A 27,406-nucleotide genomic window follows, 5' to 3' on the forward strand; every position below is an offset into this window, starting at 1 on the left:
CCCTTATAAATGAAATAGACGAATGCCTCCAATTGACTACAAAAGAATGTAAGTGTTCTTGCTGAAAATATTTCTTCTTATAAAAACCTTCACCATACTCTGAGCCCGACCTGAGTTCATGTGCATTCATACAAACAAGCACACAATCCTGAAAGCCCAGACACAAAGGTATCATTAACTTTTCTTCCTGTGGTAAATCCACAGATTGTTATGGGTATTAGTCCAAAGAGGTTGCAACTTAACCAACTTCAACTAAAACAATCAACACATTGCAGGCGTGACACCCATAGCCAAGAGACAATCAGAATTTATTAAGTTGTATTTTATTATTAGCTTGAACCATCCATAATAGAACAAGAACTACTTACACTACGAAAAAAATAATTCCTCGATGAAATGCAAATGTATTTTTACCAGAGGCAAAGTCTGTTCAAACTATTCCACATGTGCAACGGTCCAGGGAGCACACTCCAAATATATCCATTTCAAGTGGAAAGTTAGAGACATACAGCAAATGGTGGTCCAAAATAAGGCACTTAATTACAAACAATGTTGGATCAGAATGCACCAAGGTCACCTACAGAGAATTTAGGTGGTGTTAAACCTTGGCAATAAGACATCATTTCTGCAACACTCACTCTTTTTAAATTATAAGATGATATGACCCAGCATTCCATTTGATTTCTCTTCTTGGCATTCTTGTATCCTCTTCGTCATTTCCAGTTTTCATTCAGATAAAATGTATCTCCGTTGCAAACTCCATTAATGAAACTAGCATTCGTGTAGATTGTGGTGGCGGTCTGTTTGGCGTCAGACCAGCTCCATGCTTCCGAAGGGGTAGGATTTGCCCCCCTTGGATTCTCTACTGGTGCTAGGTTCACTTGAGTTTGACAGTTTCAAAGTTGGAATGCTGAAGCGAAGACTGTTGCCACCTGGCCCGAATGTGTCCTGGAAATAAAGAGCAGAGGACATGTTGACATGGAACATTAGCAACATTGGGTGTGCTATTTATGTTAGTATTGTCATGTTGGAATGGTTAAATATTAACATTTAGCACAGTTTACAAAGTAATTTAGTGTAAGCTTGCAGCCTGGAAGAAAGAAGCTAGCAAGAAGAAGTTTGGCACAGTTTGACTGCATTTCTTGCAATTGGTGAGGACCAGGAAAGATTCCTTCAAGTTCCAAGAAGATTACTGGACCTTCGTGTTATCTAAATCCTTCTCATGCTCAGATTTACCTTCCTGTCCGGTTAATTGTCTGTTGATCCGGATCTTTAACCCCGCTAAGCTCTGGGGTCCCATTCATGTGCACCACATACTGCCTCCTGTCCCAGACAGGTGGAAACTCTGACTCATAGAGTAGGTGGCTCGCTGCAATACCAACATCAACCCAGTCCAAGATGTTGGGACAGAGTTATGGTGGTACTAAATCACAGGGGAAATTAGTAGAGCACAATTAGAATTTCTACCTATTAATCTCTTGGACCACTTTGTTTCTTTACACTTCAAAAGAAAATATCGGAGTCGCCTTTCTCAGAACCCAAGATGACTCAGTGTGGCCTACCGTCTTGCAATCTTACACTTAATATGATTGTGCCTAACCTAGCATTACTTCTTTAGTCAGAGGGTGGTGAATTCATTGCCACAGACGGCTGTGGATGCCAAGTCAATGGATATTCTTAAGGCGGAGATTGACAGATTCTTACTTAGTATTGGTGTCACGGGTTATAGGGAGAAGGGAGGAGAATTGGGTTGATAGGGAAAAAATAAATCAGCCATGACTGAATGGCAGAGTAGAATTGATGGGCCGGGTGGCCTAATTCTGCTCCTATTACTTATCAATTTATTAGGATTATCACTGAACTGTTTGCAAACGACAAAAGAATGTCATTGTATTTAGGTAAACGTGACAATAAAGTACCATTGGCCCCTTGAAATTCTCCCCGCTTCCCGGACTTACCTGGGTGCTAACTCTCTGAACTCTGCATGCAGATGAGTAAAGGCCTGGCTCGGTCTTTGGTGTGATAAGTTCCAATGCACCCGCAGAAGTGCTAATAGGTGTGGATGGCAAACTGGAAAAGGGCGCTGAAGGACAAAAATAGAGACATCGGGTTGGTGTCAATTCAAACAAAATGCAGAGCGGGTAGCAGCATCACATATTGGGACGCGTGTGATCGTTTTCACTGCAAAATGAAACATAATTGAAAATGGGTGGACTTCATGCAGGTGGCTCGGGGTGTTAGTTTCATTCCGGACCTCCCTGTATCGAAGCGCCAATGCAAAGACACCCGCCAGCATACACGCTTACCACTGCTGCACCGCCCGCAGTAAACATGGGCAGAAGGAATGACTTTACATTTTACTTTAGACTACAGCACGGAAACAAACTCTTCTTGCCACTGTCCATGTCTACCAGCGATCACCGGACACTAGCAACTTTCCTAAGAACAATTTACAATTTTTTACCGAGGCCAATTAACCTACAAATCTGCATGGCTTTGGAGTGCGGGAGGAAGCAGGAAACTCACAGGGAGAAGGTACAAATACCATTCAGCACTGTTTTATCTACATGACTATGAAACATATAATGCTACAATAACCTACAAATCTGAAGTATTTTTTTACCAAACATAATTTTAATCAACTATTTACAGAGATATACACAAAGATACAACCAAACCCACCACCACAATACAAAATAGACAAATATTCTTAAATATGAAACCACTATTTCCCCATCTTTATTGACGACACATTCCACCCCCCGCGGTGCCCATCGGTCCCGCATATCCCTCAGGGCGCCCGTGGACAGCGCTAGCTCCTCTCTAGCGAAGATCTTAGGCGTAACCCAGGCGTAACCCGGGAAAAGGGGCAGGCAGCCGGCTCGGGCAGACTCGCGACTCGCGGATGGCCAGGGCTAGGAGCAACACAACCAGGACATCTTCAGCCCTAAATCTGGACGTCTTTGAAGTGTGGGGGGGAAACCGGAGCACCCGGAGAAAATCTACGCGGTCACACTGCACCCGGATCAGCATCGAACCCGGGACTCTGGCTTCGATCCTGGACTTACTGCTGCGTCACCTCGCCACCCCGCCACACCAAATGCTCACAACTCCAGGAAAATCTTTGAGTGCATGAGCAAAGTCTGAGCAGGCACGGACAGCTGACGGGAAATCGATGCAAATGGAACCCCTTTAAGGGGGCGGGGGATAATAAGTATCCGTCTCATTTATGGAGCTCACCCACCATTTTCGCCCCGGGCCCAATCTCCTTGCCCCACCGTACAATCGTTGGCTGCATTTCACCACTGGTCACCCCTCTGAACACAGAACCTCGTAGCATCCCTCAACCAGCGAGCCTCTTCCAATCACTATGAACCGCAATCAGCGATACTACCGATATACCACCGTGACAGGTAAACCTATGCTTCCTTTCCCCACCTCCTCTTCCCTCGACTGCAATCCTGCCCCTCGACAACTGCAAGCCCACCAAATCCACCCTGCCCGGAACCCACTAATCCTACCCTCGCCCACAGCTGTCCACCAAATCTTCCAGGCTGGCGCTCATCTTCCAGCAGCACACCGCCGAACTTCAATGACAAAAAGTGTGAGCCAATGCAAATTCCTTCAATCAGAAGAAAGACACAAAATGCAGATGTAACTCAGCGGGACAGGCAGCATCTGGAGAGAAGGAATGGGTGACGTTTCGAGTCGAGACCCTTCTGCAGACCTATCTTCTCGGCGGCGGCGTCTCTCAGACGGAATAGTGTCGATTGGCCAGTCTGAACCAACTGAGTTGAGCTACGTAGAGAAGTACTAACCCGTTTCCAACAAATAGTCCTTCGGATGTGGATCCTTTAACAATCTGTGCCAGCACTTGCATTTCCCACAAACTGTCTCTAAATTATTGTTTAAAATGTCCTATCATTTATAAAGCGATGTGAATTTTGCATTTGTTCTCAGGACCTGCGTTGATGGAGAAATAAAGAACTGCAGATACTGGTTAATACATAAAAAGACACAGAGTGCTGGAGTAACTCAGCGTGTCATTATTCCACTGCCCCTTCCCAATGCTCGTACCAAAGATCCTTGGCTCGGACTATCCTGGCAAAAATACTGAAAGATTGTCAGAGGAAAGTTACCAGTCCTGCCGACTGTCGCTTACCAGCGGAAGATGCGTCCTTGTTCACATTCTTTGGTTTCCGCTTCCGTGTCTGGATCCCTTCTTTCTTCATTGCTAAAGGTCGCGGTATCTAGTAGGCGAAGCGAAGCGAAGATTCAGTGAAGTGGCCAAGCAAATAATTGTATGAATATAATGGGGGTGGAGAACACGGGGATGGTGGGCAGAAATGGCCTCGTTTTGTGCATTAACTGCTCTGTACTCCATCCCAACTGTTCTCTGTATTATCACTTTTGAAATATAAAGCAGGACGGCGCAGATTTGATTTGAATTCCAAAATCATATCAGGCATCAGAGTGTAACTGTAATACCCTGGATTCATTCAGAAACAAAATGTTGGCATTTAAATCAGCCCATTGCTCACTCGCAATCGCCTCTCGATTGTCTTTAAATTAGGAGGTGGTGTGTGGGATAACACTCTGAGCTAAAATAGGACCACATATTTATTTAAGAAACGAGAGTGCTGCGCATATGATATGTGCATGGGGCCCCAGTCTCAGGAGTCACGGGCTTTGTCAAGTGGAGCCCACTTATATATCTTTATTTTCAGATCAGGACGAGATCTTTAACAAAACAAAAATGAACCTTGCATTTGTTGTGGTTTACAACCAATGATACCTTTCTTTTCATTTTAATTTTCACGGGCGGTTTCAGTTTCAGTAAACGAGGCAGGTGATTTTTGCGTATCACGCTCGGGCGATCGGATAATTTGCTGTTGAATCGATGTTGATTGATAAACTATACCTAACACACCGTGGATAACGTTTCTGCTCTTTATGTTTCGGAATAGTGCCTTGGGATCGTTTAAATGCCGACCCGATGGAACAGTGTTTCAGTTCTCACTCAAAGAAGCGGCGGCACATTGGTCCCACAGTCGCTCGCTGGGCTTCCAGCCTGCGGACCTGTTGAAGTTGTGGCATTTCAGCCGACGACTTGCCGGCTCGGGCCTGATAATTAGACTGATCACATTTTTAGAAACAAATGAACTGCGGATACTGGTTTACACAAAGGGACATATACTGCGGGAGTAACTCAGCGGGCAGGCAGCATCTCAGGTAACCCCCTTTTTAAGAAAGGAGGCAGAGAGAAAACGGGGAATTACAAACCAGCTATAGCCTTACATCGGTAGAAGCTTGAGTCGATTGTTAAATATGTTATAGCAACCCATTTGGAAAAGCAGTGAGAGGATCGGTCAAAGTCAGCATGGATTTATGAAGGGGCAATCATGCTTGACTAATCATCTGGATTTTTTTTAGGATACAGCAAGTAGAATGGATCAGGGACATTCAGTGGATGTGGTGTATCTGGATTTTAAAAAGCATTTGACAAGGTCCCACACAAGAGATTAGTGTGCAAAATTAGAGCACATGGTAATGGAGGTAGGGTATTGACATGGATAGAGAACTGGTTGGCAGACAGGCAGCAACGAGTAAGAATTAACGGGTCCTTTTCAGAATTGCAGGCAGTGACTAATGGGGTGCCGCAAGGCTCAGTGCTAGGACCCCGGTTATTTACAAAATATATTAGCGATTTAGACGAGGGAATTAAATGTGACATCTCCAAGATCGCGGATGACACAATGCTGGGTTACAGCGTGAGCTGCGATGAGGATGCTTTGAGGCTACAGGGTGACTTGGATAAGTGGATGAGTGGGCAGAAGCATGGCAGATGCAGTATAATGTGGATATATGTGAGGTTATCCATTTTGGTGACAAGTACAGGAAGGTCGATTATTATCTGAATGGTGTCAGATTAGGAAAAGGGGAGGTACAACGAGACATGCGTGTGCTTGTACATCAGTCACTGAAGCATGCAGGTACAGCAGGCAGCGAAGAAAGCTAATTGGCCTTCATTGCAAGAAGTTTTGAGTTTAGGAGCATGGAGGTCCTACTGCAATTGTACTGGGCCCTAGTGAGACCGCACCTGGAGTATTGTGTGCAATTTTGGTCTCCTAATTTGAGGAAGGACATTCGTGTTTTTGAGGGAGTGTTCACGAGGTTAATTCCCGGGATGGTGGGACTGACATATGATGAAAGAATGGGTCGACTGGGCTTGTATTCACTGGAATTTAGAAAGATGAGAGGGTTTCTCATGGAAACGTAAATTTCTTAAAGGATTGGACAGGCTAGATACAAACAAATATATTCCCGGTATTGGGGGAGTCCAGAACCAGGGGGTCACAGTTCAAGAATAATGGGTAGGCCATTTAGGACTGAGATGAGGAAAAACTTCTTCACCAGAGAGTTGTGAATCGGTTTTCTGACCCAGAAGGCAGTGGAGGCCAATTCACCGGATGTTTTCAAGAGAGAGTTATTTAGCTCTTATGGCTAAAGGAATCAAGGGATATGAGGAAAAAGCAGGAACGGGGTACAGATTTTAGATGATCAGCCATGATCATATTAAATGGCGGTGCTGGCTCGATGGGCCGAATGGCCTACTCCTGAACCTATTTTTCTACGTTTTCTATGTTCTATGAGAAGGAACATGTTCTCTGGAGATGATGTCTGACCAGCTGAGTTACTCTAGCACTTTGTATCCATTTGTTCGATTTTTTGATTGATTGAAAGATCGTCGAGTCTACGCCGATCACCCGTTCATACCAATTGTTTGTTATCCCATTTTCTCATCCAATCCCTGCACACTAGGTCAATTTACATAGGCCAATTAATCTACAACCCCACAAGTCTTTGGAACGTGGGAGGAAACCGGAGCACCCGGAGGAAACTCACGCGGTCACAAGGATAACGTGCAAACTCCGCACAGACAGCACCCAAGGTCAGGATCGAACCCGGATCTCTGGCGCTGTGTGGCAGCGGCTGCGCCATTGTGTCGCGCTTTGACAGTTCGCATGACAATGATTTTAAGATGATCCACGTACTCGACCTTAGAACTGACACATTACTGAGCAAACAGAATATTTTATATGTGATGGTTCATTACTGAATATTTTATATGTGTATTGGTTCCGTCTTTCCATTAAACACAGTTGTAAACCAAACAGTAATTAAAAATAGAAGCTCCATTTTGGGAACAGGAGCAATAAGAAAAATGCTGATTCTTGCGGCAAAAGCCTCGTTTGAATTCCATAATTTTATTCACAAATTACGCAGAATTTTAAATACCTAAAGGTTTGTTCCCAGCCGAAATCCAAATTAAGTTAACATTTACAGGAGAAGCAGCCTTAACTCTGTGGGTGTATGTGCAGGATGGAACTGCAGATGCTGTTTTAAGCCGAAGATAGACACAAAAAGCTGGAGTTTCCCAGCGGTGAGTTTATTACGTGTGTTGGATGTAGCGAGGATTCTTTAGCGAGGACGCGCTTGCGAACGGCGCTCTGCTTTTTATAGTCTACTCACCCCGTGGAGTTTCATGTAGAGCCCGCAGGCGTTGCACACGGGTTCTCCCTCCGCATTGCGCCGCCACAGGGTGGTGGTAGCGGTGTGACAGTTGGAGCATGAGAGTCCCTCTCTCCGAGATGCAGACTAACAGAAAAAAGACGGTGTTACTGCCCACGAACAACAGCCACTTTGCAATAAATCTCAACTTCCTAGATGACGATGGTTATTTATTATCAAACTCCACATTAGATACTTGGAATTTACTATTACGCAAGACTTTCTAGGAATCGAAGAAACACCTTTGCCAATGGCTCCCTGGTTTCCAATAACCTTTAGCACCACAGATTGCCTTAGTTCAAGAATCATTTTAATTGTATCCAACTTATTGACAGAACAATGACAGGTTGGACCTTTGGTCTCATCCGTAAATCATTTAGCCTATCTGACAGTCAAGACAACATACTTTAATATTGACTGTTGCTTAATAAGTAAAGGCTATTAAGACTAGCTGTTAGACTTTAATAATACACAGTGGCCTTTGTTAGTTATGCACCTTTGAATAGTTGACCCCACAATGGGCGTGCACTGTTATATCGCGGACTGTGGGGACAGCTCTGTTATCCCAAGGTGGTCTGAGACAACAATAATATTAATGAGTTACTGCAGATGACTGGCTAATATAATTGACCTACGCGTGAATTCAGAAGCAGAAACCCGTTGGGATGTCGTTCCGTCTGCCAAGTGCTTCTTTTATATTTGCAGTTCCGAATTTGCCAGCTGTCCGATCAAGACTTGCAAGGCAAAGATGTGAAAGAACACAGTTGTGTTCTCTTTGGCGAAGGCGCGCTTATTCTTGGAAAAGGATGGGGAAAAGTCTGGCCCTACTGGGAAGGAATGTGTAAGCGCAGTCATTGAAACACATTTGCATCTATGTCTGTTTCTCGCCTGTTTATTTTCACATTAAACATCAATCAGTTCCATATTCCACCTTGATGGAGAGGGACTGCTTTTTGCCTTTGCTTGCCTTTCACCTCATATGTACAGTTCCCCCAACAGATTGGATATCCTCGGCGAACTGCGGTACCAGATCCGGCTTGCTTCTGCTTTCCCCCAATCTGCCCTCCCCCCCCCGGCTTAGCGAATCATAACTTTGTCGTTATCCCACAATAATGTCAGGGTAACGGCACCGGCGAGAGAAGCAGAAATGTGGACCAGGAAGCCAATATTCTCTTTAGGGGGTTTACCGTCTAGGTTTGAAAATGGATACCGAGGTCAGGACCATTCCTAGCGCTGTCTGATAATCACGGCGTTAATAAATAAAATGCTTTCACGTCGCAAAGAGCAGGGTCAAAGTGGGAAGTCCCCCTCTGCCTGATTTACATATTTTAAATGTCAGGAGCGTGCATTGAAAGCGCGGATTAACCTGTCTAAGTGTGGACAGGTGGCCACGATATCTCCAAGCTGGACTGACAATTCGTCAATAATTGACCAAATAGCTTGTTTTCCGTTTAGAAGGACTGGCCAAGGATCATTTCTGAGCACATATTTGATCTGGGTTCCGGATCCCATTCTGCCAGCGAGCGCTGAGAGAGTAACAATAAAACAAACACTGGGATGTCGTTTTAATCTTCATCTTATGAGCGGGGTAACGGACATGTGTATATTGTACCACTAGTGCCACATTAACAAACATACATCACACTGAGCACACACTGGGGAGGGAATGGTCCAAGTAAGCCCCCAGATTACATTTCACAGACACTATTATCGTAACAGCTACCCCGGTTGATAAACCAGAGGCTAAAAAAAAACATTTCAACATGTGAATGAAATTCCTGCCGCCCTTATCGTTTTGCTGATTAATGGATGGATTTGGGACCTTAAACATTAACAGTTACTTGTTTAAAATACACGTCTCTGGTGAACCTGATCACAATATTAATTGTTTTGATAGTATTATTAATTCACAACGAAGTGTGCATCATGGGCTCAAGGTATATCTAAATTATATTTAATTATCTGGGGTGTAGCTGAGGATTAAACCGAATTCCCTTCAGTAACTCAGCGAAACCTTCGTTTTACTATTTTCATCTATTAACTGCAGTAAAGTCTTCGGTGTTTGTAGCTCCCTCCCCCCATTGCCGTCAGGGCAAGATTGAATTCCGATAGGACACCGTGAGAATAATTATCTTCTCACGAGTATTTAATAATGAGCGCTGTAGATATGTGGGAAAGCGTAAATAAGAATAATTATCTCACAAATTACGCAAAATATTATTATAGATACGTGGCACTCAATGAAGCAGCGTTTCTTCTGCAAAAATAGCTTCGTGGAAGCCCCAGTATGAACCTGTTGTAGCGCTCTCAAACACAAGGAGGTCGAACAGTTCTCACGTCACTGTTACTGGTTTGAACGATTGAAGTGATGGAAAGATGCAGCATGGAAACAGGCCCTTCGGCCCTACGGCCCACGCCGACCATCGATCACGTGTCACACGAGTTTTAACTTATCACACTTTCTCATCCACTAGGGGGCAATTTACAGAGGCCAATTAACCTACAGACCCGCCCATCTTTGGGATGTGGGAGGAAACCGGGGTACCCGGAGGAACCCCACAGGGAGAACGTGCAAACCACACAGTCTGTTTTGTTCTTCACGGCCATGAAACAGATAATGCTACACGAACCTGCCTTCTGAATGGCAACAACCACCTAGAGCCTCGTCTATGGGAATTAGTTACGTTATAATTATCGAATGAAGGTTTATATTTGCCTGTCACAATAAGATAATTATTATTTTACAACTAGGCAACTCCGAATAGAAACTATTGTATTCTACCTTTCTATTGGGAACGTTTTGACTTTATACTTAAAACCAGGCGTCGTATTGGCTTGACGTGGCTTGGTTTAAATGTTGCTAACCACGTCATGTGCACCATTACGTTCCCCACGGCATTAAAATGGGAAGAAATAAACTAGTTGCTCATGCTGTTTAAGGGGAACCCCGTGCAGAACATATACCAATACATGTTTCTAGTTTAACGTTGCATTGAATATTCGATCTTTTGAGGATGCGAATGGTCGCAATGTAAGAAACACATTTATTTTGGTTAAATGTTTTAAATGTAATTGGGGAAGAATGTGAGGAAACTAATTCAATAGATGTGGGCTGGGGGCCATGGGCGGTAGCTGCAGTGGTGATATAGATCGTCCATAAATGTCAGAACATGATCGCGAGGCTAAATTGTGTCTTGGGACATGTAGGAAAAGCCAGTGCATTGTAGCACAGTTACTGCAACATCTTCTGTTGGTAAATGACCAAGTGCCGGTAATGTATGGGGCAACTGCAGGTTGCATCATTTCACTCCGTTGTAGAGTCCACGGGAGGATTTGCAAACGATAGCTAACATTGGATGAAAGTGTTTGCAGCAAAAAAATAAATTGCTGGAAGAACTCAAGCTCTGGGTCAAACGCCAACAGGGTGTCAGATAAAGAAAGAAGAGAAGTGACGTGTGAAGTCGGAAGGTGGGATACGGGTGGAAGGGGATGGGGAGGGAGAGATGGTGAATAGAAGGGAAATATGCGACTCGGGATGGGGAATGAGCGTACGGGGGATGGGAAAGGTACAGGGTGATTGGGCTGGTGGGAGATGAGTGTGGGAATCGGTTTGGGGGAAAGAGAGAGCGGGGGCCTTACTTGCATTGGAGAATCCAATGTTCATACCGTTAGGCTGTACGCCACCCAAACGGAATATGAGGAGTATACTGCCCAAGAGGAATGTGTAGGAAGGGACTGCTGAAGGAACTGAAGATAGATTAAAAAAATGCTGGAGTAACTCAACGGGTCAGGCAGTATCTCTGGAGAGAAATAATCTCCACCCGAAACGTCACCCATTCATTATTTCCACAAATGCTGCCTGTCCTGATGAGTTACTCCAGCATTTTGTGTCTATCTGCCCAAGAGAAATATTTACCGATATCGCTTCCTCGGGCGTTACAACACACTCCCCATCTTTTATTTTCTAATACCACTTTTCTTCTTTTCGCCGCTAGCCTCTATGACTCGCTGTATTAATTTGTCAATCACACCCTCCTCACCTATATGTACGTGTAATTCGCCAGGCTTTGCCCCACCTCTACCTCTCTAATCCATGGGATTGATAGAAGGAATGAGTATAACACGGGACATTCGAAGTAAGGTTACATATCCGTTACGAACTCAATGGATGGATAGCCATGCTGGTGAGTCTGTATTGCCTTCCCTTGGAATGTGTTGTATTCCTGCTTATAACCATTTCCAGCTCAAATTGTTTTAGTAAAGTCTTATCAATTCAAAGCAACGAATCCCACCTTGTATCAACTTAGTGTGATATGAATGAACAATGATTCGATTCCAATCGGCTACAGTCGTGCTTGCAATACTAGATCAGGGAACGTGTCCGCAGAAGGAACTTCATGTTCATAACTGATAGAAGCAGCATTAGGCCATTTGGCCCATCAAGTCCATTCCGCCATTCAACCATAGCTGATCTACCTTTCCCTCTAACCCCATTCTCCTGCCTTCTCGCCAGAACCCCTGACACCCGTACTAATCAAAAATCTATCTATCTCTGCCTTTAAAAATATCAATGTACTTGGCCTACATAGCCTCCCGTGTTAATGAATTCCAGGGATTCACCACTCTTGGACTAAAGTAAATTCCTCTTCTCCTGCCTGATGGGACGTCGTTTAATTCTGAAGCTATGGCCTCTGGTCTTAGACTCTCCACTCGTGGAAATATCCTCTCCATATCCATTCTATCCATGCCACGGGGTATAAAAATATATGAAGTACACACAGGCCAGGGATGAAAGTAAAAACATAGGAAGACTCGGTGTGATATTTGCAGTAAATGTATGACCTGGGGACCTTGAAAACTTTTCATAATGAAGAGATTAAATTTTATTTTACCGCATTGTTTTCCCCCTGTGAACAGACAATAGTCACATAGATTGCGATTTCCAAAGCCCAATTTTGTTAGTTTTTAGTTTTAGAAATACAACATGGAAACGGGCCCTTTGGTCCGCCGAATCCACGCCGACCATTGATCGCTCGTTTACACATTAATATGTAGTTCCGTGTTATCCCACTTTCACGTCCATTCCCTACACCTCGAGGTAATTTACAGAGGCAAATTAACCTACAAATCTGCAAGTCTTTGGGATGTAGGAGGAAACCGGAGCATCCGGAGGACACCCACGCGGCCACAGGGAGAACGTGTAAACTTCACACAGACAGCACCCGAAGTCAGGGTCAAACCCGGGTCTCTGTCAATGTTATGTTGGGGAATTGTAAATAATTTAAAAAAATCGTCTTAAAAAAATAATCAGGATATCTTAAAACCAGTAATTGCCAAGGTTATCAAAGCAGTAAAACCAGTCAACAAAAATAAAATAGGTATGGTTGAATTAATGAGGAGTATTAATATACACATGTTACATTGTCTTCCTTAAAGCACGTTCAATAATTTATGTTTACTCGTTTAAAAACAAGAAACATATTATATATTTCCCCTAAAGCTTTTTATCTTGATGAACACAAAGCCTTTACGTGTAGTGAGCACAAATATTGAAAACAAAATTCCTAGTCATCGTGAAGAACTTCTTCTCATGCTGAATGATCACCTTGATGGAGGTGCGGGGCCCATTTATTGACGGCTTTGAGATTATTGGTCGGGTTTCTGATTGTTTCAATAAAATAGAACACTTTGTTTCTTTCAACAGCGCATTAACCTCACCCCCTATATCCGCTCCGCTGCACGCGTCTCCTGTATCTTACCAGTCGTTTGAGAGGTTTGATAAGGGGCCGGTTAATCCCGTTAATTCTGTTATAGAGTCCACAGGCATTGCACAGATAATGACCAGTTCCATCTCTCCGCCACAGTGGAGTTGACATAGCACCACAATTCACGCACTCCCGGCCTTCAAGGACATCATCAAGTAGCTCTAGGTAGAAAGAAGATTCCAAGTGATTCCAAGTCAGCACACTGACAGAAGAAATATAAATCAACGCTATAAAATGACAAGTACTAAAGTCTATCTATCGCTCTACACCAGCGGGATTGGATTGTGGATGTAGGTTGGCCATACCCGCAACCAAGCATCGATGGATTTTAGACATGAAACGTGTTGGAAATGGCGATTAGATCAAATATATCACTAAATGATGGAACAGCCGGGATGGGCTGAGTAGTCCATCACTACTTCTCGTTCTCGTTTCTAATGAGATTTAATTGTGTGCGTACATGTTGCTGATGGAAAAATGGCAGCGAGGAACTACTCTTGCATTCAGCAAGGGAGCTGTCACTAAAGATGTTACAGAAATGCCAGCCGCAGTTCCTGTCCCTGAGCGTAAATGATAATTGTAAAAGTCCGTTCACAAGCGTAAATCCCCAGCGAACTTTGCTTTAATCAGCAAGCAATGATCCCGGAGCGGCCTGACAGGGTGGGGGAATCTAGGGTGATGCCAGGCTGAATTTTAAACGTGTTCCAGATGTGAGGTGAGCTGAGCTTTTGGGCCATGTTGTAAACATCTAGAGTAAAAAACATTTCAATGATCTTTGTATAAAAGTTTTCGGGAGAAATAAACTGACGCCCAGGCACACACGTGCTGCGAAAAACAATAGTCAATGGTTTGGTAACCATTGATTCTGATGCGTCTTAACTCGCTAGAATTTAGAAGATTGAGGGGGCATCTTATAGTGACTTACAAAATTCTTAAGGGGTTGGACAGGCTAGATGCAGGAAGATTGTTCCCGATGTTGGGGAAGTCCAGAACAAGGGGTCACAGTTTAAGGATAAGGGGGAATTTTTTTAGGACCGAGATGAGGAAAACATTTTTCACACAGAGAGTGGTGAATCTCTGGAATTCTCTGCCACGGAAGGTAGTTGAGGCCAGTTCATTGGCTATATTTAAGAGGGAGTTAGATGTGGCCCTTGTGGCTAAAGGGATCAGGGGGTATGGAGGGAAGGCAGGTACTGGATACTGAGTTGGATGATCAGCCATGATCATATTGAATGGCGGTGCAGGCTCGAAGGGCCGAGTGGCCTGCTCCTGCACCTATTTTCTATGTTTCTATGTTTCTATGTTTCTATGTAGAAAGGTGAGGTGGCATGGAGGGGATTCCTTTGCGGGAATTTCAGTTCCTTTAACTTCGGGGACATTTCTAAAACCAACCCAAATTTGACGTTACGTCCTTGGTTCACTGAAAGCAGCCAATCGGCGGAGCCACTAGAACTCGAGGAGCAAATATCTCAGAGGGTTATGAAGCCAGAGGAGATGGAAGATTTAGGGAAGGTCGAGTTAAAGAAGGTATCTGAAAAAAAAGTTGATTTTCGAAATGTGGTGTAGCTTTTGAGAGTAGCTGATGTGGACGGTGGTCAATGGTATTTGATCGCAGTTAGTGATCGAGCACCGCTTGTTGTGCCTCCAAGGTTACACAGAGTAGAACAAGCAAGGCCCACCGATTGTATTGGAATTTTCAGGCGCGGGAGTGTCGGAGGGAGTGGATAGGCTTTCAGCAGTGTAATGCCACAGATGTTCATACAGGCGTCTTTAGCAGCGGGGGAGGTAAGAATCAGGAACTCAAGGAAGAATAACAAACTGCTGCAGCAATTCAGCTGGGCAGGCAATGGACGGACGACGTTTCGGGTCTCGCTGAGTTCCTCCAGCAGTTTGTTTTTTTTGCTCAAGATTCCAGCCACTGTCGTCTATTGTGTCTCCATCAGAACCTCAACGCGGTCAAGCAGGAGATTAAGATAGTGAACGGTCTGGTTCAGTTTCAGAGAGGAGCCAGGAAGTGGGGAGAATAGAGAACTGGCGACAGTGGATTCGGCCTTCCCAAGATGTTTTCAGAAAACAAAACATAGGAAGACCCGGTGTAATATTCGCAGTAAATGTATGGTCTGGTGACCTTGAAAACTTTGCAGCCTTTTAGGGAACATAATGAAACATAACTTGAATTTAATGCATAAACAATTTCCCTGGAAGATTTGCCGGCCCTTCATATCGTCAACATGATAACGTGTTATGAATTTGAAGACCTTTATTGTGTCCAGGATTTAGTGGCTTGATGGGTCTGTATCTCTGCTTTGAAGACAAAGGCTGAATGTGGGATTCCCTTAAAGCGACAATGGACTCAATTGAGAAGGAAAGGATGAATCACGCTATTGCGTTCCGGCTCACAGTTTCAGAACTACACGTTGGATTAGATTCACATTCAGTGCAGTTAGTGGAGCCTGAACCCTTTATCTCTTCCATTGTAACGTCAAATTTGGGCCGGCATCTAAAATGTCTCCGAAGCCAGAGGAATCGAAACTTCCGCAGATAATCTTACTCATCTTGGCAGACACAAAATGCTGGAGTAACTCAGCGGGACAGGCAGCATCTCTGGAGAGAAGGAATGAGTGACGTTTCTGGTCGAGACCCTTCTTCAGACAGATGTCAGGGGAGAGGGCGGAACAGATAGAATGTAGTCGGAGACAGTAAGACTGGTGGGAGAACTAGGAAAGGGAGGTGATGGTGAGATAGGGAAAGCAAGGGCTACTTGAAGTTAAATAAGTCAATGTTCATACCGCTGGGGTGTGTAAGCTTAACCAAGCGTCTGTCTACATCAGTCTGAAGTTAAACGGCACAGTTTGGAACCGGTCAGTTATTTTGAGCGCCTCTTGTGAGTGATCAATAATTGCCAGTTTAGGCATAAGGCGACATGTAGTAATTGCGCCGCTGTCCCAACCCTTTTGTCCAACTCCAATACTGTTCCACGTTACCATTCCTGCTTTGAATGTCGGAGGCCTTATGGGCTATACTAACTTTTAGCTGAAAATGAGTGAAAACTGTTCGTAATCAGCCTCACCTCGCAGCTGAGAACAACAAGAAATCATTTCACGTCGGGTCTAAATTTTGGTTTCAGACCCAGACCGCGCTTTCAAAAACTCTGCAATTTAACCCGTCGTCAGCTCAAATTAGCCCCCCCCCCCCCCCCTCCTGCCCCCTCTTCCATTCCCACATGTTCTACACAGTCACAGATGAAATGCAAGTACTGGGGGATCCAATCACTTGTATACTGGCAGCAAGTCAACAGCGGTCGGGGAAGTGGAATCATTAATGAAATCAGTTTCTACACAGAACCTCAGTGCAACTTCCACAAATAACAGCCAGAAGAAATAACTGACTCCCCTATCTAAAATATATTTTGTTACAAAAATATGCGTGAAATGATTTTGGATTTGGAATCATGGGGGGTTAGCGATGGGGACTGACGGGGAGGTCCTAATCTGCAGCCAATTCAATGTTAGTTCGCAAGAGAAATTTCTCTAACCATTTATTACAAGCGTCGGTACTCAGTCACTGTGGTTCAAGTGCCAGTCAGACCAAATCAATAGTTTGATCGAAGTTGATTCGGTGGCAGTTCAGACGTCAAGTAACCTTTACTTATTTGATCACCGTGTATCGCCCCACTCCCCCCTCCACCCCCCACACTGTCTCACCAAACCACTGACTGACACAATCTGACAATGGGTTTCCAGAAGCCGATTAACGTAATTCTAGCTGAGCTGCATAAAACCACTCCACGCACTCATTGAAGTGACTTCATTGCCGTCAGTGTCTCGCCCCGAAACGTCACCTATTCCTTTTCTCCAGTGAAGCTGCCTGACCTGCTGAGTTACTTCAGCTTTTTCCCCTCTATCTATTAGCTCAGCACCCGATGCAAGAACTGTTTTCAATATAACCTCGTGCTCTTTCACAGATATTTTAATCATCCTGGTAATTTCGCAAACTGTGAAAAATATGTTTAAGAATCTGAAGAAGGGTTTCGGCCCGAAACGTTGCCTATTTCCTTCGTTCCATAGATGCTGCTGCACCCGCTGAGTTTCTCCAGCATTTTTGTGTACCTTCGACATTCCAGCATCTGCAGTTCCTTCTTAAACAAAAATATATTGAAAGCGGATTTAGCATTTCTGCTGTAGTTGGGAGAGTGACCGCTCACATTTTGTGCATGGCAGGATAACACTGGATATCCAATGTTATTCTATCGTACAAAAAATGGATACAAATCGCCTTGTGAAATAGATTTCTCATCTAACTGCCATCATGTTTCATCAACGACGGGGAAAATTAGGAGAGAGAAAAATCGGCATCAGAAAATTTGGTGCAAGGAACGCTGAGATGGTGACATTTTTGTGAAGTGTGATTTTTTCCACGGGGAACACCCGCCTCTGACATTTGTCGTGTTTTACTTATTGTGTAACGTTAGTCTAATTGCTTCCAAAGGCCTGAACAAAACAAAGCGTTTTTTTTTTGTTTCGAATGGAAGCAGAGCAGCCGGTGTCTGTGATATTTAATATTTAGTTTGAGAAGCTGTAAAAATAATCACGTTAGACGAATTAGATTTGAGGAGATAGAACGATTACATTACATAATTAAGGAAGATAGGCTTGCCGGCCCAACATTACTGCGGTTCACACCAGAGTCGAGGAAGTTGGTGAGCGGCAGAAGTATTTGGGCAGCGGGAATTAAATACAAAATATAGACAGAAAATGCAGCAGTAATTCAGCGGGACAGACAGCATCTCTGGAGAGACGGGATGGGTGACGTTTCGGGTCGAGACCCTTCTTCGCCCAAATACAAAAGTGATCGGCTATTAACTTTAAAATGCGCGCGTTATTTTCGCGAAGTGGGAGGTGATACATTTGACCTGGGCAGGCAAACCGATGTTCAGTGGATGTTTTTTTTAAAATTCCGCTTGGGTTGCCGGGGTCTTTTCGCCGGCACTGCTTGTGGATGAAGCGACGCACATTTATATTTGATTGGAAAGAAAACGTTTGTTTTTGGTTAAGATCTGATCAAAGAATATTTGGTTACACCGGTTCTTTGTGAGAAAGACCCAGGTCTCATGAATCGTTCTTTGAAAGGCAAGATGTGTACTTTTTAAAGCGGCCCAGATATTCACCGCTTCTGTGCTGTCGGCGGAGTCACCATGTAATTCCAGACTATCGGAAAATAAATCTTAATTACGTCTGAAATTCTGCAGCTTTCTCAACAGCTTATGTGCCGCGGCACATTATTCGGGCTTTCAATAAAGCCTCGGATTGACTTCCATATCTCGGCAGCTGTGAGTTTGTGGGATACATTCGTGATGTGGATTACGGATCGGACAAGAGTGCCGTGATCGGGATTTCCAGTCTAAAGTTCGTGTTAAACAGACACCCCCCGCTCGCGCCTCTTTCTCTCCTCCACCCGCTGTTGATCTCCGAACCCTTCCCCGTTGTAACCTCCTCTCTTGTCTCATCTACTTCAAAAAACATTTTCCGACGCTCCTTTTTCGCTTTAACAATTGAACATTTTTTTCCGATTCTTTTTTTTACTAAGAGTAATGTTTTACTGTCCAGAGCGGGAAAAGTATGTTCCCAAACTTGCGGTGGTATCATCGACTTCACTGTTCAGTGCCGGCTAATCCAATCCCCGCCGCTATTCACTGTTTGATGGCAAGACCATTTTCGTTACGGTCTATAATTTTCAATTCTACCCTCACTATAAACGTGGCAACACTATCCATATCCACGGAATCGTCCGTGTAGCTGTGTACTCCGGGACATTGAATTTGTGTTTAATTGAAGATGTCCCTACGCAGACCATTAGACCGTAGAGGAAGTGAATCTCCCGGGGAAGGGGGGCAAATAATCTCTCCCTCCGGTAGGGTATCTCAACTACTCTCACTAGAGTCTGCTTTGCTCACACTACAGGTGATTTGATTGAACCGAGTTGACCGTTTTTGCCAAATGCACATGTTTGCCTCAACCTCTCCCATCGAGGTTGCGGTGTTCACGCGGATGAGGGGGGAGGAATATTAACTCGCCTGCCTCCACTCCCTTCGGGCGCCGTGTTATCTTCTGGCCCGAACCAAGCCTCAAGTTCCATAACCTCACATAAATGTGCAGGCCGATGGCACCCCGCCTGCTCAACCATTGCAGGCGAAAATCAATTATGTTAAAGCATCGCGGACCAGAAACGTGAACAGTTTCTCATTCCACAGATGCTGCTTGACTTCTCGAATGCATTTACATTTTCTATTTCTGTAAGAATTGCTAGCAGTGGATGTTAAAAAAAAGACAGAGAAGTTTTATTGAAATTCAGCAGAAAACAATGACTTTTATTTCCCAAAGAAGTACGTAATAATAAAAATGGGACACTTTTCCCATGATGGGGAAAGACGTAAAGTGTCAAATTGGTATGTGGTCGTTTTGTCCCCACCATTAATCAGGGGGCGCTTCTTCTGTAAGGCTTGGAAGCCGCTGGACTGTCGCACTCGTCATCAGACACTCTGTATTTTACAAATCGTGATCAGGGGATTTAATTACCCCCTGGTTAACTAGATTTAGTTTTAGAGTTTCTAATTTTAGAGATACAGCGTTGGAAACAGGTCCTTCGGCCCACCGAGTCCGAGCCGACCAGCGATCACCCGTAGACTAGGTCTATCCTACATACTAGGGACAATTTACAAAAGCCAAATCAACCCACAAACCAGAATGAATCAGACCCTCTCTCGCTCACAAAGATATTTGCCAATTCTCATCGATGTTTATCCAACTATACTATCTGTGTATATTGCAGTAGACTCCAACTCTGTAATCGAATTGGCTGAATCTTTCCTTCCCTCCCTATTTCATATCGCCATTTTAGCTGATTAGAGAAGGAGTCAGTTAATATCTGGCCGAGACAGTCGGACTGTTGGTCTGACACCCTTCATCCCCCGGTCCGTCTGCTCCCTTGCATCCAGTCTGCAATGTATTTCCCCAAGCTAAATCGCCTCTTCCGGGCTGCTGAAGGGGAAAGGAAGCTAATTAATTGCAAAGAGGCTAGAAAGTTAATGAAATGGATGGCGGTGACTGGTGCAAAAAAAAACATCCAGTCGAAACCACGCAACTAGCTCCATTTCGCAATTGAGCGAGCTCCCTTCCCCGCCCACCGCTCCTCCCAAAGTGTGTAAAAATAACGAGGCGGGTGAAGGTTGCCGACTGTACTGGGACATTGCGGTACGTCCCGAGCACAACCCAATGTTCCACAACACGGTACAAAAACAAATCAGTGATCTTTGTGCAATGAGGAGGTTTCCCCTCCCCTATGGCGAGTGGCGCCGAGGGCTGAAGGATGTCACCACCAACGGGCGGCCTGTCTCGTCCAGATAGAAACTAAATCCTAAATTCAATGTATCGCATAGTATCAGTATCATCTGAATGTTGAGGCTGGCGGGTTTTGATAATTCCTCAAATCTGCAACGATCTGTCTCCCCCCCCCCCCCCCTCCATGCCAAAGTGTTGATTTCCATTAAGTTCGTTTCGTTCATTTTCAGGTGTTCCTGTCTGTTGCTTTCACACCAACATCCGTTTCACCAGCCCTTCAACCCTAAATACTCTGGAAGAATTCGGGGTGGGGTGGGGAGGGGTGCGGGGATCAACCTTTCTTGGGTAAAAGAACACGTCACATTTATTTTACAAATGAGTTTCGCCGTTCCTTTACAAAGTCCAAAGGGATCACCGATTCGAATTAGACGGAGGTTCTTGGGGCATTGTTTAGGGAATGGTACTGCAGGATCAGATATGACCTGCTCGATCCTGGATGGTTTTGCAATGGGCCTGACTTGTGAGATTTTTAATCTATGACGAAAACAATTCCCCGTGCGAGGCACAACAGGCCGTTTGCAACCTGTTGTGCCTTAATTATCTGTAGAACCTCGACTACAATTGAAATCAAACATTGTTGATTTTGCATTACATTTACAATGTTGTGTTTGCATTTTAAGGCAAATCTAGACTCGAGTCGCATTGTAGACAGGACATTTTACAAAGAGAATATTTAGCACCAAGCCGATCAGCGTTGACCATTCGACAAAGGATCTCAAGCCCAATTTGCGAGCCACCATTTCATTCTCACAGTTACAATGCGGAAACTTTCTTTACAAACCAAGCTAACTAATCTTTTGAAAATTCTATTTAAAACAAAGCATAGCAGCTGCTTTATTCAGATGAAAATGTTAGATAGGAACATTTAAAAAGGACCTTAGAAAATGTATTTCAATTTTGTTTGTGTGTTGGCCGGCGCACTGTATAGCGAGCAAAAGAAAAACTGCTGGAAGAACTAAGCGGGCCCGGTGGCATTTGCAGAGGGAGAAGGACTGACGACATTTCGTGCCGGGATCCTTCCTCAGATGGACCGAAGGGTCACCTGCCAATTTCCCTCCAAAGATGCTGCGCGACCCGCAGAGTTCCTCCAGAAGGTTGTGTTTTTTTTCACTCACGATTCCAGCATCTTATGTCTGCGTTTTGACACTTGCAATTTGCCCTTCAAATACCGAAAGCATCACCTAAGATGATGATGATGTTGATGATGATGATGATGATGATTATTATTATTATGATTATTATGATTATTATTATTATCATTATTATTATTATTATTGTTATTATATTATTATTATTCATATAATTATGATTATACGTTATTACGAACAAAAACGATTTTACTGTACCTCGGTACACGTGACAATAAACTAAACTAAACTAACTAAGGGCCTTGTGCTTTTTTTTAATGACATTCAGGAGATTTTATAGTTAAACAAACGAAAGCTTTCAAGTTCAGTTAAAAAAAACAGAACTTTCCATGATTCCCTTCCTGATACTAAACATGTCCCGCTCCTGCCAAACACCTTTTCCTGTAACTCTCCCACACATAGCCGAATCATTCTGTTGCAACAAAGGAAATCTACTCCCCTTAAACTAAGCAGCGGCTCCGCTCCAGGCCGGCCTGCAAAGCCTGAGCAGAACTCTGACTGAAATGTTCTGCTGGATCACCCTTACTTTCCGCTGTCTGATAGCCGCAGACGGCATCAGATGGATACTTGTAAACTGCTTCCAGTAATGTCACTGTATGTGGATAGTGTAGGTTGTCCTTGTTCGTCTAACACGTAAAAACAAGGTTACATCTTATGTGTAAGATTGGATCCTGGAAGCGCCGGTTCCATTGCTCCTATGTATTTTTAATAATCTATAGCCCACAAGGTGGCAGATGTAAATGGTAGCTCAATGCAAGTAAGTTCATACTATTACTCTTTTTCTAGAGAACCAGGCAACGAAGATATCAGGAAAGTTTGCAAGCTCCAATGAGGCCTGGTGGAGTGTATTTTAAACCTGCCAGAGGGCTTATTAACCTCAATGGGTTGAATGCTAGCCCATTCCCAATGAACCCGCACTTCCACCCCACTCTGTAGGTTCCTCTGGTCGTTGGGTTATTATGCAGTGTGTGTAAAAACGAGTTGACATCTCCCCGTGAAACAGGGCAGAGCCGTCACAATGAACTACATTGAAGCCTACATACAGGCACGACGCGAGAAATGTGAAAACTTCGACGCAAATTCAACGAAAATAAACATTTGCGGCCAAGCTTTGAAATCGACCCTTAAAGCGCTAATCAAAAAATTCAGGAAGGAATTGTAGGGGAAGTGCACTGCTTTTAGCTGGAATATATAGCATTGGTTCCTTAAGAAAACAAATATTTTATCGTCTATTAAGATAGCATCAACATATATAATTAAAGTCATTAACTTCTCGTTGATACCTGGTCTGTTTCTCGGCATGTTCTACACTTAAGGGACAACAGATTCATTCAATTAATATTTAATTGAAGTGCAAGTGGGTACTGGTGGGGAATATTTAATTCCCACGTGAATGTGCAAGGTGGACGATGAGATTTTAACTATGAATCCAGCCACTGGATCATCAGGAACATTAATGCTCTCAATCCCTAATCATGATCAGTTACAGACTGATCAGTTACCATTTGAGTGCAACAGTTTGATCAATTTCACGTCCAAAGACAGCGAGCTAGGATTGCCAGAATAGCAGAACGCGCCACACAATAATACGTGGGCTACAAACTAATGTAACAAGTGCGTTAAAGATGGGTTCTATTTTTCTTCTGAATGTTCTCGCTGTCATGTGATCTACTTTGTTCATGCAGCCGAACAAACACAGACCCGATATTCTGAATTTATACACTGTGGGATTTTTCTTCAGTATCTACACTTTAAATTATATGACGGCGAATTTATTAAAAAAATAGAGTTCCACTGTCTCTCAATTAAACTAACAGAATCATTGGTTCCAACGCATAAATACAGGCATAAAATCTTTTCAAGGCCTCGCCTGCGCCTCTTATAATCAATGCTGTTACAATAGTATTAGAAAAACAACAACTTGTGCGCCGCCCTGGTCTATTCCAGTTAATAGAATTCGCGGCATTTAATCTGTTTGAGCACAATTTGTAATCAACACAGATTTACTGACGCCTGGAGAAATATTTATAACAATAATTCGTCACATAGTTTGTATCATTAGAATGTGTCGCATTTGTTTTCCAAACAATATGGGTAGAATGCTACAGTCTGTACTGAAGACATTTTCGTTAATTAAATTGAGAAACTGTTACGGTCACAGATAATTTCTTTAGAGTTGTTTGAATTAATGATTTGAGTCCAACTTGTAAAACTGAAACACTGTTGGACCGCCAATGTACATCAGATAGACAGACAGAGTCAACTCTCCAATTGTGATAGTAAGTTTCACGTTTCCAGATTGTAGACTGTGCATAACACAAATTAAAATGTCAACGTTCAGATATTTTAAGGATTAGAAATACGTTTCTTGATTCTCACTCCTGCCTGAATCTACATATGTTAAATGTAAAGCTGGTTTTAGGGGAGAGGGGCTGGTAGGCATCGGTGATCCGCTGGCGAACAGATCAAGTGGAAATTGGTGTACGGTTATTTTAGGACACGAACAAACACCTCCTTGCCTCTATTTTTTAATTGGAGTAAATGACCCCACATTCCCCAAAGCACCAAGTCATGGTCCTACCTTCGCCGTGCCTGCGATGCTGGATCAGACTGAAGGCAGGATTGTCCATGGGAGCCGGGCTCCAAGCGCCGGCCGCCTCCGAGCTCAGGTACTGCGGGTAGTGGTTGGGGAAGGAGCCGCTGAGGGTCCAGCTGATACTGACCTGGTCCCGCACGGCGGCGGCGGCGGCGGCGGCAGCTGCCGAGGAGATGGAGAGAGGGCTGCTGAAGGCGGGAGAACCGCTGGACATCGGCGGGCTGGAAGAGAAGGAAGCGGGGTTGCGGCTGCAAGAAGGTTCGCTGCTCGCCGCCTGAGCCTGCGCCTGAGCCCAGGATGGGTGAGCGGACACTGGGCAGGCCTGCTGGGGGGAGCTGCCTTGCAGGTAAGGGAAGCCCGACAGCCCGCTGCTCATCCTGGAGCTCGGGACATAGACGGCAGAACTGGCCGAGTGGAGGAAAGCCCCGACAGGGTCAGGGTGCGTCGTGTAAGGTGGGGGATTGGCCAGACCCTGGTACATCTCCGAGGGCAGGGTCCCGGGACAAGCCGAGGGTACTCCCGCACAGAGAGAGAGGCTTCAGCGGTGCCACCAGCCTGAATGTCCCGGGACAGACGGGGCCCGGCACTCAGCGTTCACCCCCCACCAACTCAAAATAGATGTCCTTTAGTGGAAAGTCCTCGCGATCTCAACTGATGCCAACTCGCAGCGGCTCCCAGTCCGTCCCAACGCCGGAGTGTAGATCCCGACCACTGACATCCGCCGAGGGAGGGGGGGTAACTGACAGAACTACTGAGAGAGGATGCGAGTGACAGAGCGAGAGGCAGAGTTCATCAGCTGGTCAGAGATCGAAGGAAAAATGGAAAGGAAATGGAAATCAAATCATGGGAGATTTCAATGGGACCTCCCATCACCCAATGAACGCATCTCGCTGTCAATCTGGCTTTCCAGTCCCCGCCCGCATTCAACTTTCCGGGGCGGGCTCTCTTCTGCTCTGAGTTTCCCGGAGTTTTCAACCAGCCACAGTCTCCGGCATTGCAGGTGCGAGAGCGACCGCCTTGCCCCGAGTGTCCCGGGTGAAGCCAACGCTGGGAAGCACCCCATGTAACGGACAGGCTCGCGAATGTTACTACTTGTTATCAACCACTTGCAAACAAAACCAGCTAACCTCCAAGTAAAATCGTGATTAGAAGAAAGTAGTGCCCAAATCGGGCTGTAATTTCTTCTTTATTAGATTCACTGCTAACACCAATGTCATCTATTTGGTACCCAGCAAAAGCTTTTCACTGTTCCTCGGTACACGTGTCAATAAACTAAACTAAACTAAGCTAAAGCTGGACTCGTGACTCCTATTCCTTCTATTATCCGCCTTCTGTTATTTTTTATCATACGTGACTAAAACGGGATTGAGAAAATGGACGCGCAAGAAAATGTAGGTTTCAGAAATAGTTGCCATGCGAGGAAACCTGTAAAGGAAACTTCATAATCATTCGTTAAGAGGGAATATTCTTGATAAGGGCGCTCGAGCCAAAGGCCAATAACACACTCAGTGGCCAAACACGGCGGCGACAGAAGTAACGTGTAGGGAGGAACTGCAGGTGCTGGTTTATACCGAAGATGGACACAGTGCTGGAGTAACTCAGCGGGTTAGGCAGCATCTCGGTGATGAAATCGGTGATGTTTCGGGTCGCAGCTATTCTTCAGACTGAGAGCAGAGGTGATGGTGTGGAAGGAAGTATGTGTGTGTGTGTGTGTATGTGTGTGTGTGTGTGTATGTGTGTGTGTGTGTGTGTGTGTGTGTGTGTGTGTGTGGGGGGGGGGTAACTGGAGACGAAAAAATAACGGGTCGACTGGAGAGCCCAGGACACATGCAACTACACAAACCTGGCATGTCTGGGAGCTGGGAACATCAAGTACAGGGTTCCACCTCGGCTTACAGTGCATGCAAGGACTATTCAACATGGACTGGAGTAAAGCAGCGGGTCAAACAGCATCTCTGGAGAAAAGCAATAGTCACGTTTCGGGTCGAGACTGCTCTTCAAGTCTTCAACCACTGTCTAACGCGGCGGATTGATACAATCTGCAATCTCCTTCCATGAACATTTTTAGCGAATAAAAGGGATTCTCACATATCGTAACAATTTTTAACTATCCTTGATACGGAGTGAACATTATCTTACAGAGTCATACAATCGAGACGATGCGGTTTATACACTACTGACCATCGTTCATCTGATGTTTTAGATGCATCCCGGTTCGGAATAAACCAGGCGAACAGCACTCACGATTAATCCTCCTAGTATTTTCAATTTTGTGCAATTTTGGACATAAGGCGATTGGGACACTATTCCTAGTGGAATGTCAGTGAACCGCCAACCTTGCAAATAAGGAAACCCGTTCAGAAGGTTACCGACGTTTGTAGGATAAGAGTGAGTTATTGTCATATGTTCCAGTCGGAACAATGACATTCTTACTTGCAGCAGTACAACAGAATATGTAAACAATATATAAACGAGAATAAAGTTCAGTGTGTATACCACACACATATAGTGTACACACTGAATATATATGTATTATATGCACAGACGCATAAAACAAGCAAACAACAGGAACAATTCGGTGAATATATACAAGGCCACACCTCGATTGCTGCGCAGTTTTAAGCATCTCGTTACAGAAAGGCACAGAGGACATTCAGCACAGAATCATCGGGTTAATTTGAGCAGGATAAGTTATTGTTAAAGGAGGTGTGAGGTTCTGAGGAAAATGCCACTGAGATAGAGAAAAATAATTGAGCTTAATGGGATATTTGTATTTATAATTTTTCAAGACTTTGGAAATGGTGGGAAATGCTACTTCTGAGTGGAGGGTCATCTAGAATTGGTTCATTGATTTATTTATTAAAACGGCGAGGAGAAAGACGAGGAGAATATTATCCACACATTTGTACTTTCAGAAGTATGCAATAA

The 27,406-nt window shown here is 44.4% G+C and overlaps 1 protein-coding gene across 3 annotated transcripts; it reads right to left on the reverse strand.

Moving 5' to 3' along the window:
• Positions 1-291: 291 nt before the first annotated feature.
• LOC129709745 (transcription factor GATA-4-like) lies at positions 292-25,658 on the reverse strand. Of its 3 annotated transcripts, none has more exons than XM_055656299.1 (6): positions 24,464-25,639; positions 13,332-13,498; positions 7,534-7,659; positions 4,140-4,250; positions 1,959-2,083; positions 292-948 (listed from the first exon to the last, which is right to left on the reverse strand). In XM_055656299.1, exons 1-6 carry the CDS (start codon positions 24,957-24,959, stop codon positions 897-899), a joined length of 1,077 nt encoding a protein of 358 aa, XP_055512274.1. In that variant the 5' UTR covers positions 24,960-25,639; the 3' UTR covers positions 292-896. The 3 variants fall into 3 exon arrangements, with proteins under 3 accessions (XP_055512274.1, XP_055512273.1, XP_055512275.1); XM_055656298.1 differs by having other exon boundaries at positions 4,163-4,250; positions 24,464-25,629; XM_055656300.1 differs by lacking the exon at positions 292-948 and having other exon boundaries at positions 4,078-4,250; positions 24,464-25,658.
• Between the last annotated feature and the right edge of the window lie 1,748 nt (positions 25,659-27,406).

This window comes from Leucoraja erinacea, chromosome 26 (genome assembly GCF_028641065.1).
Source record: "Leucoraja erinacea ecotype New England chromosome 26, Leri_hhj_1, whole genome shotgun sequence".
Classification (NCBI taxonomy): Eukaryota; Metazoa; Chordata; class Chondrichthyes; order Rajiformes; family Rajidae; genus Leucoraja; species Leucoraja erinaceus.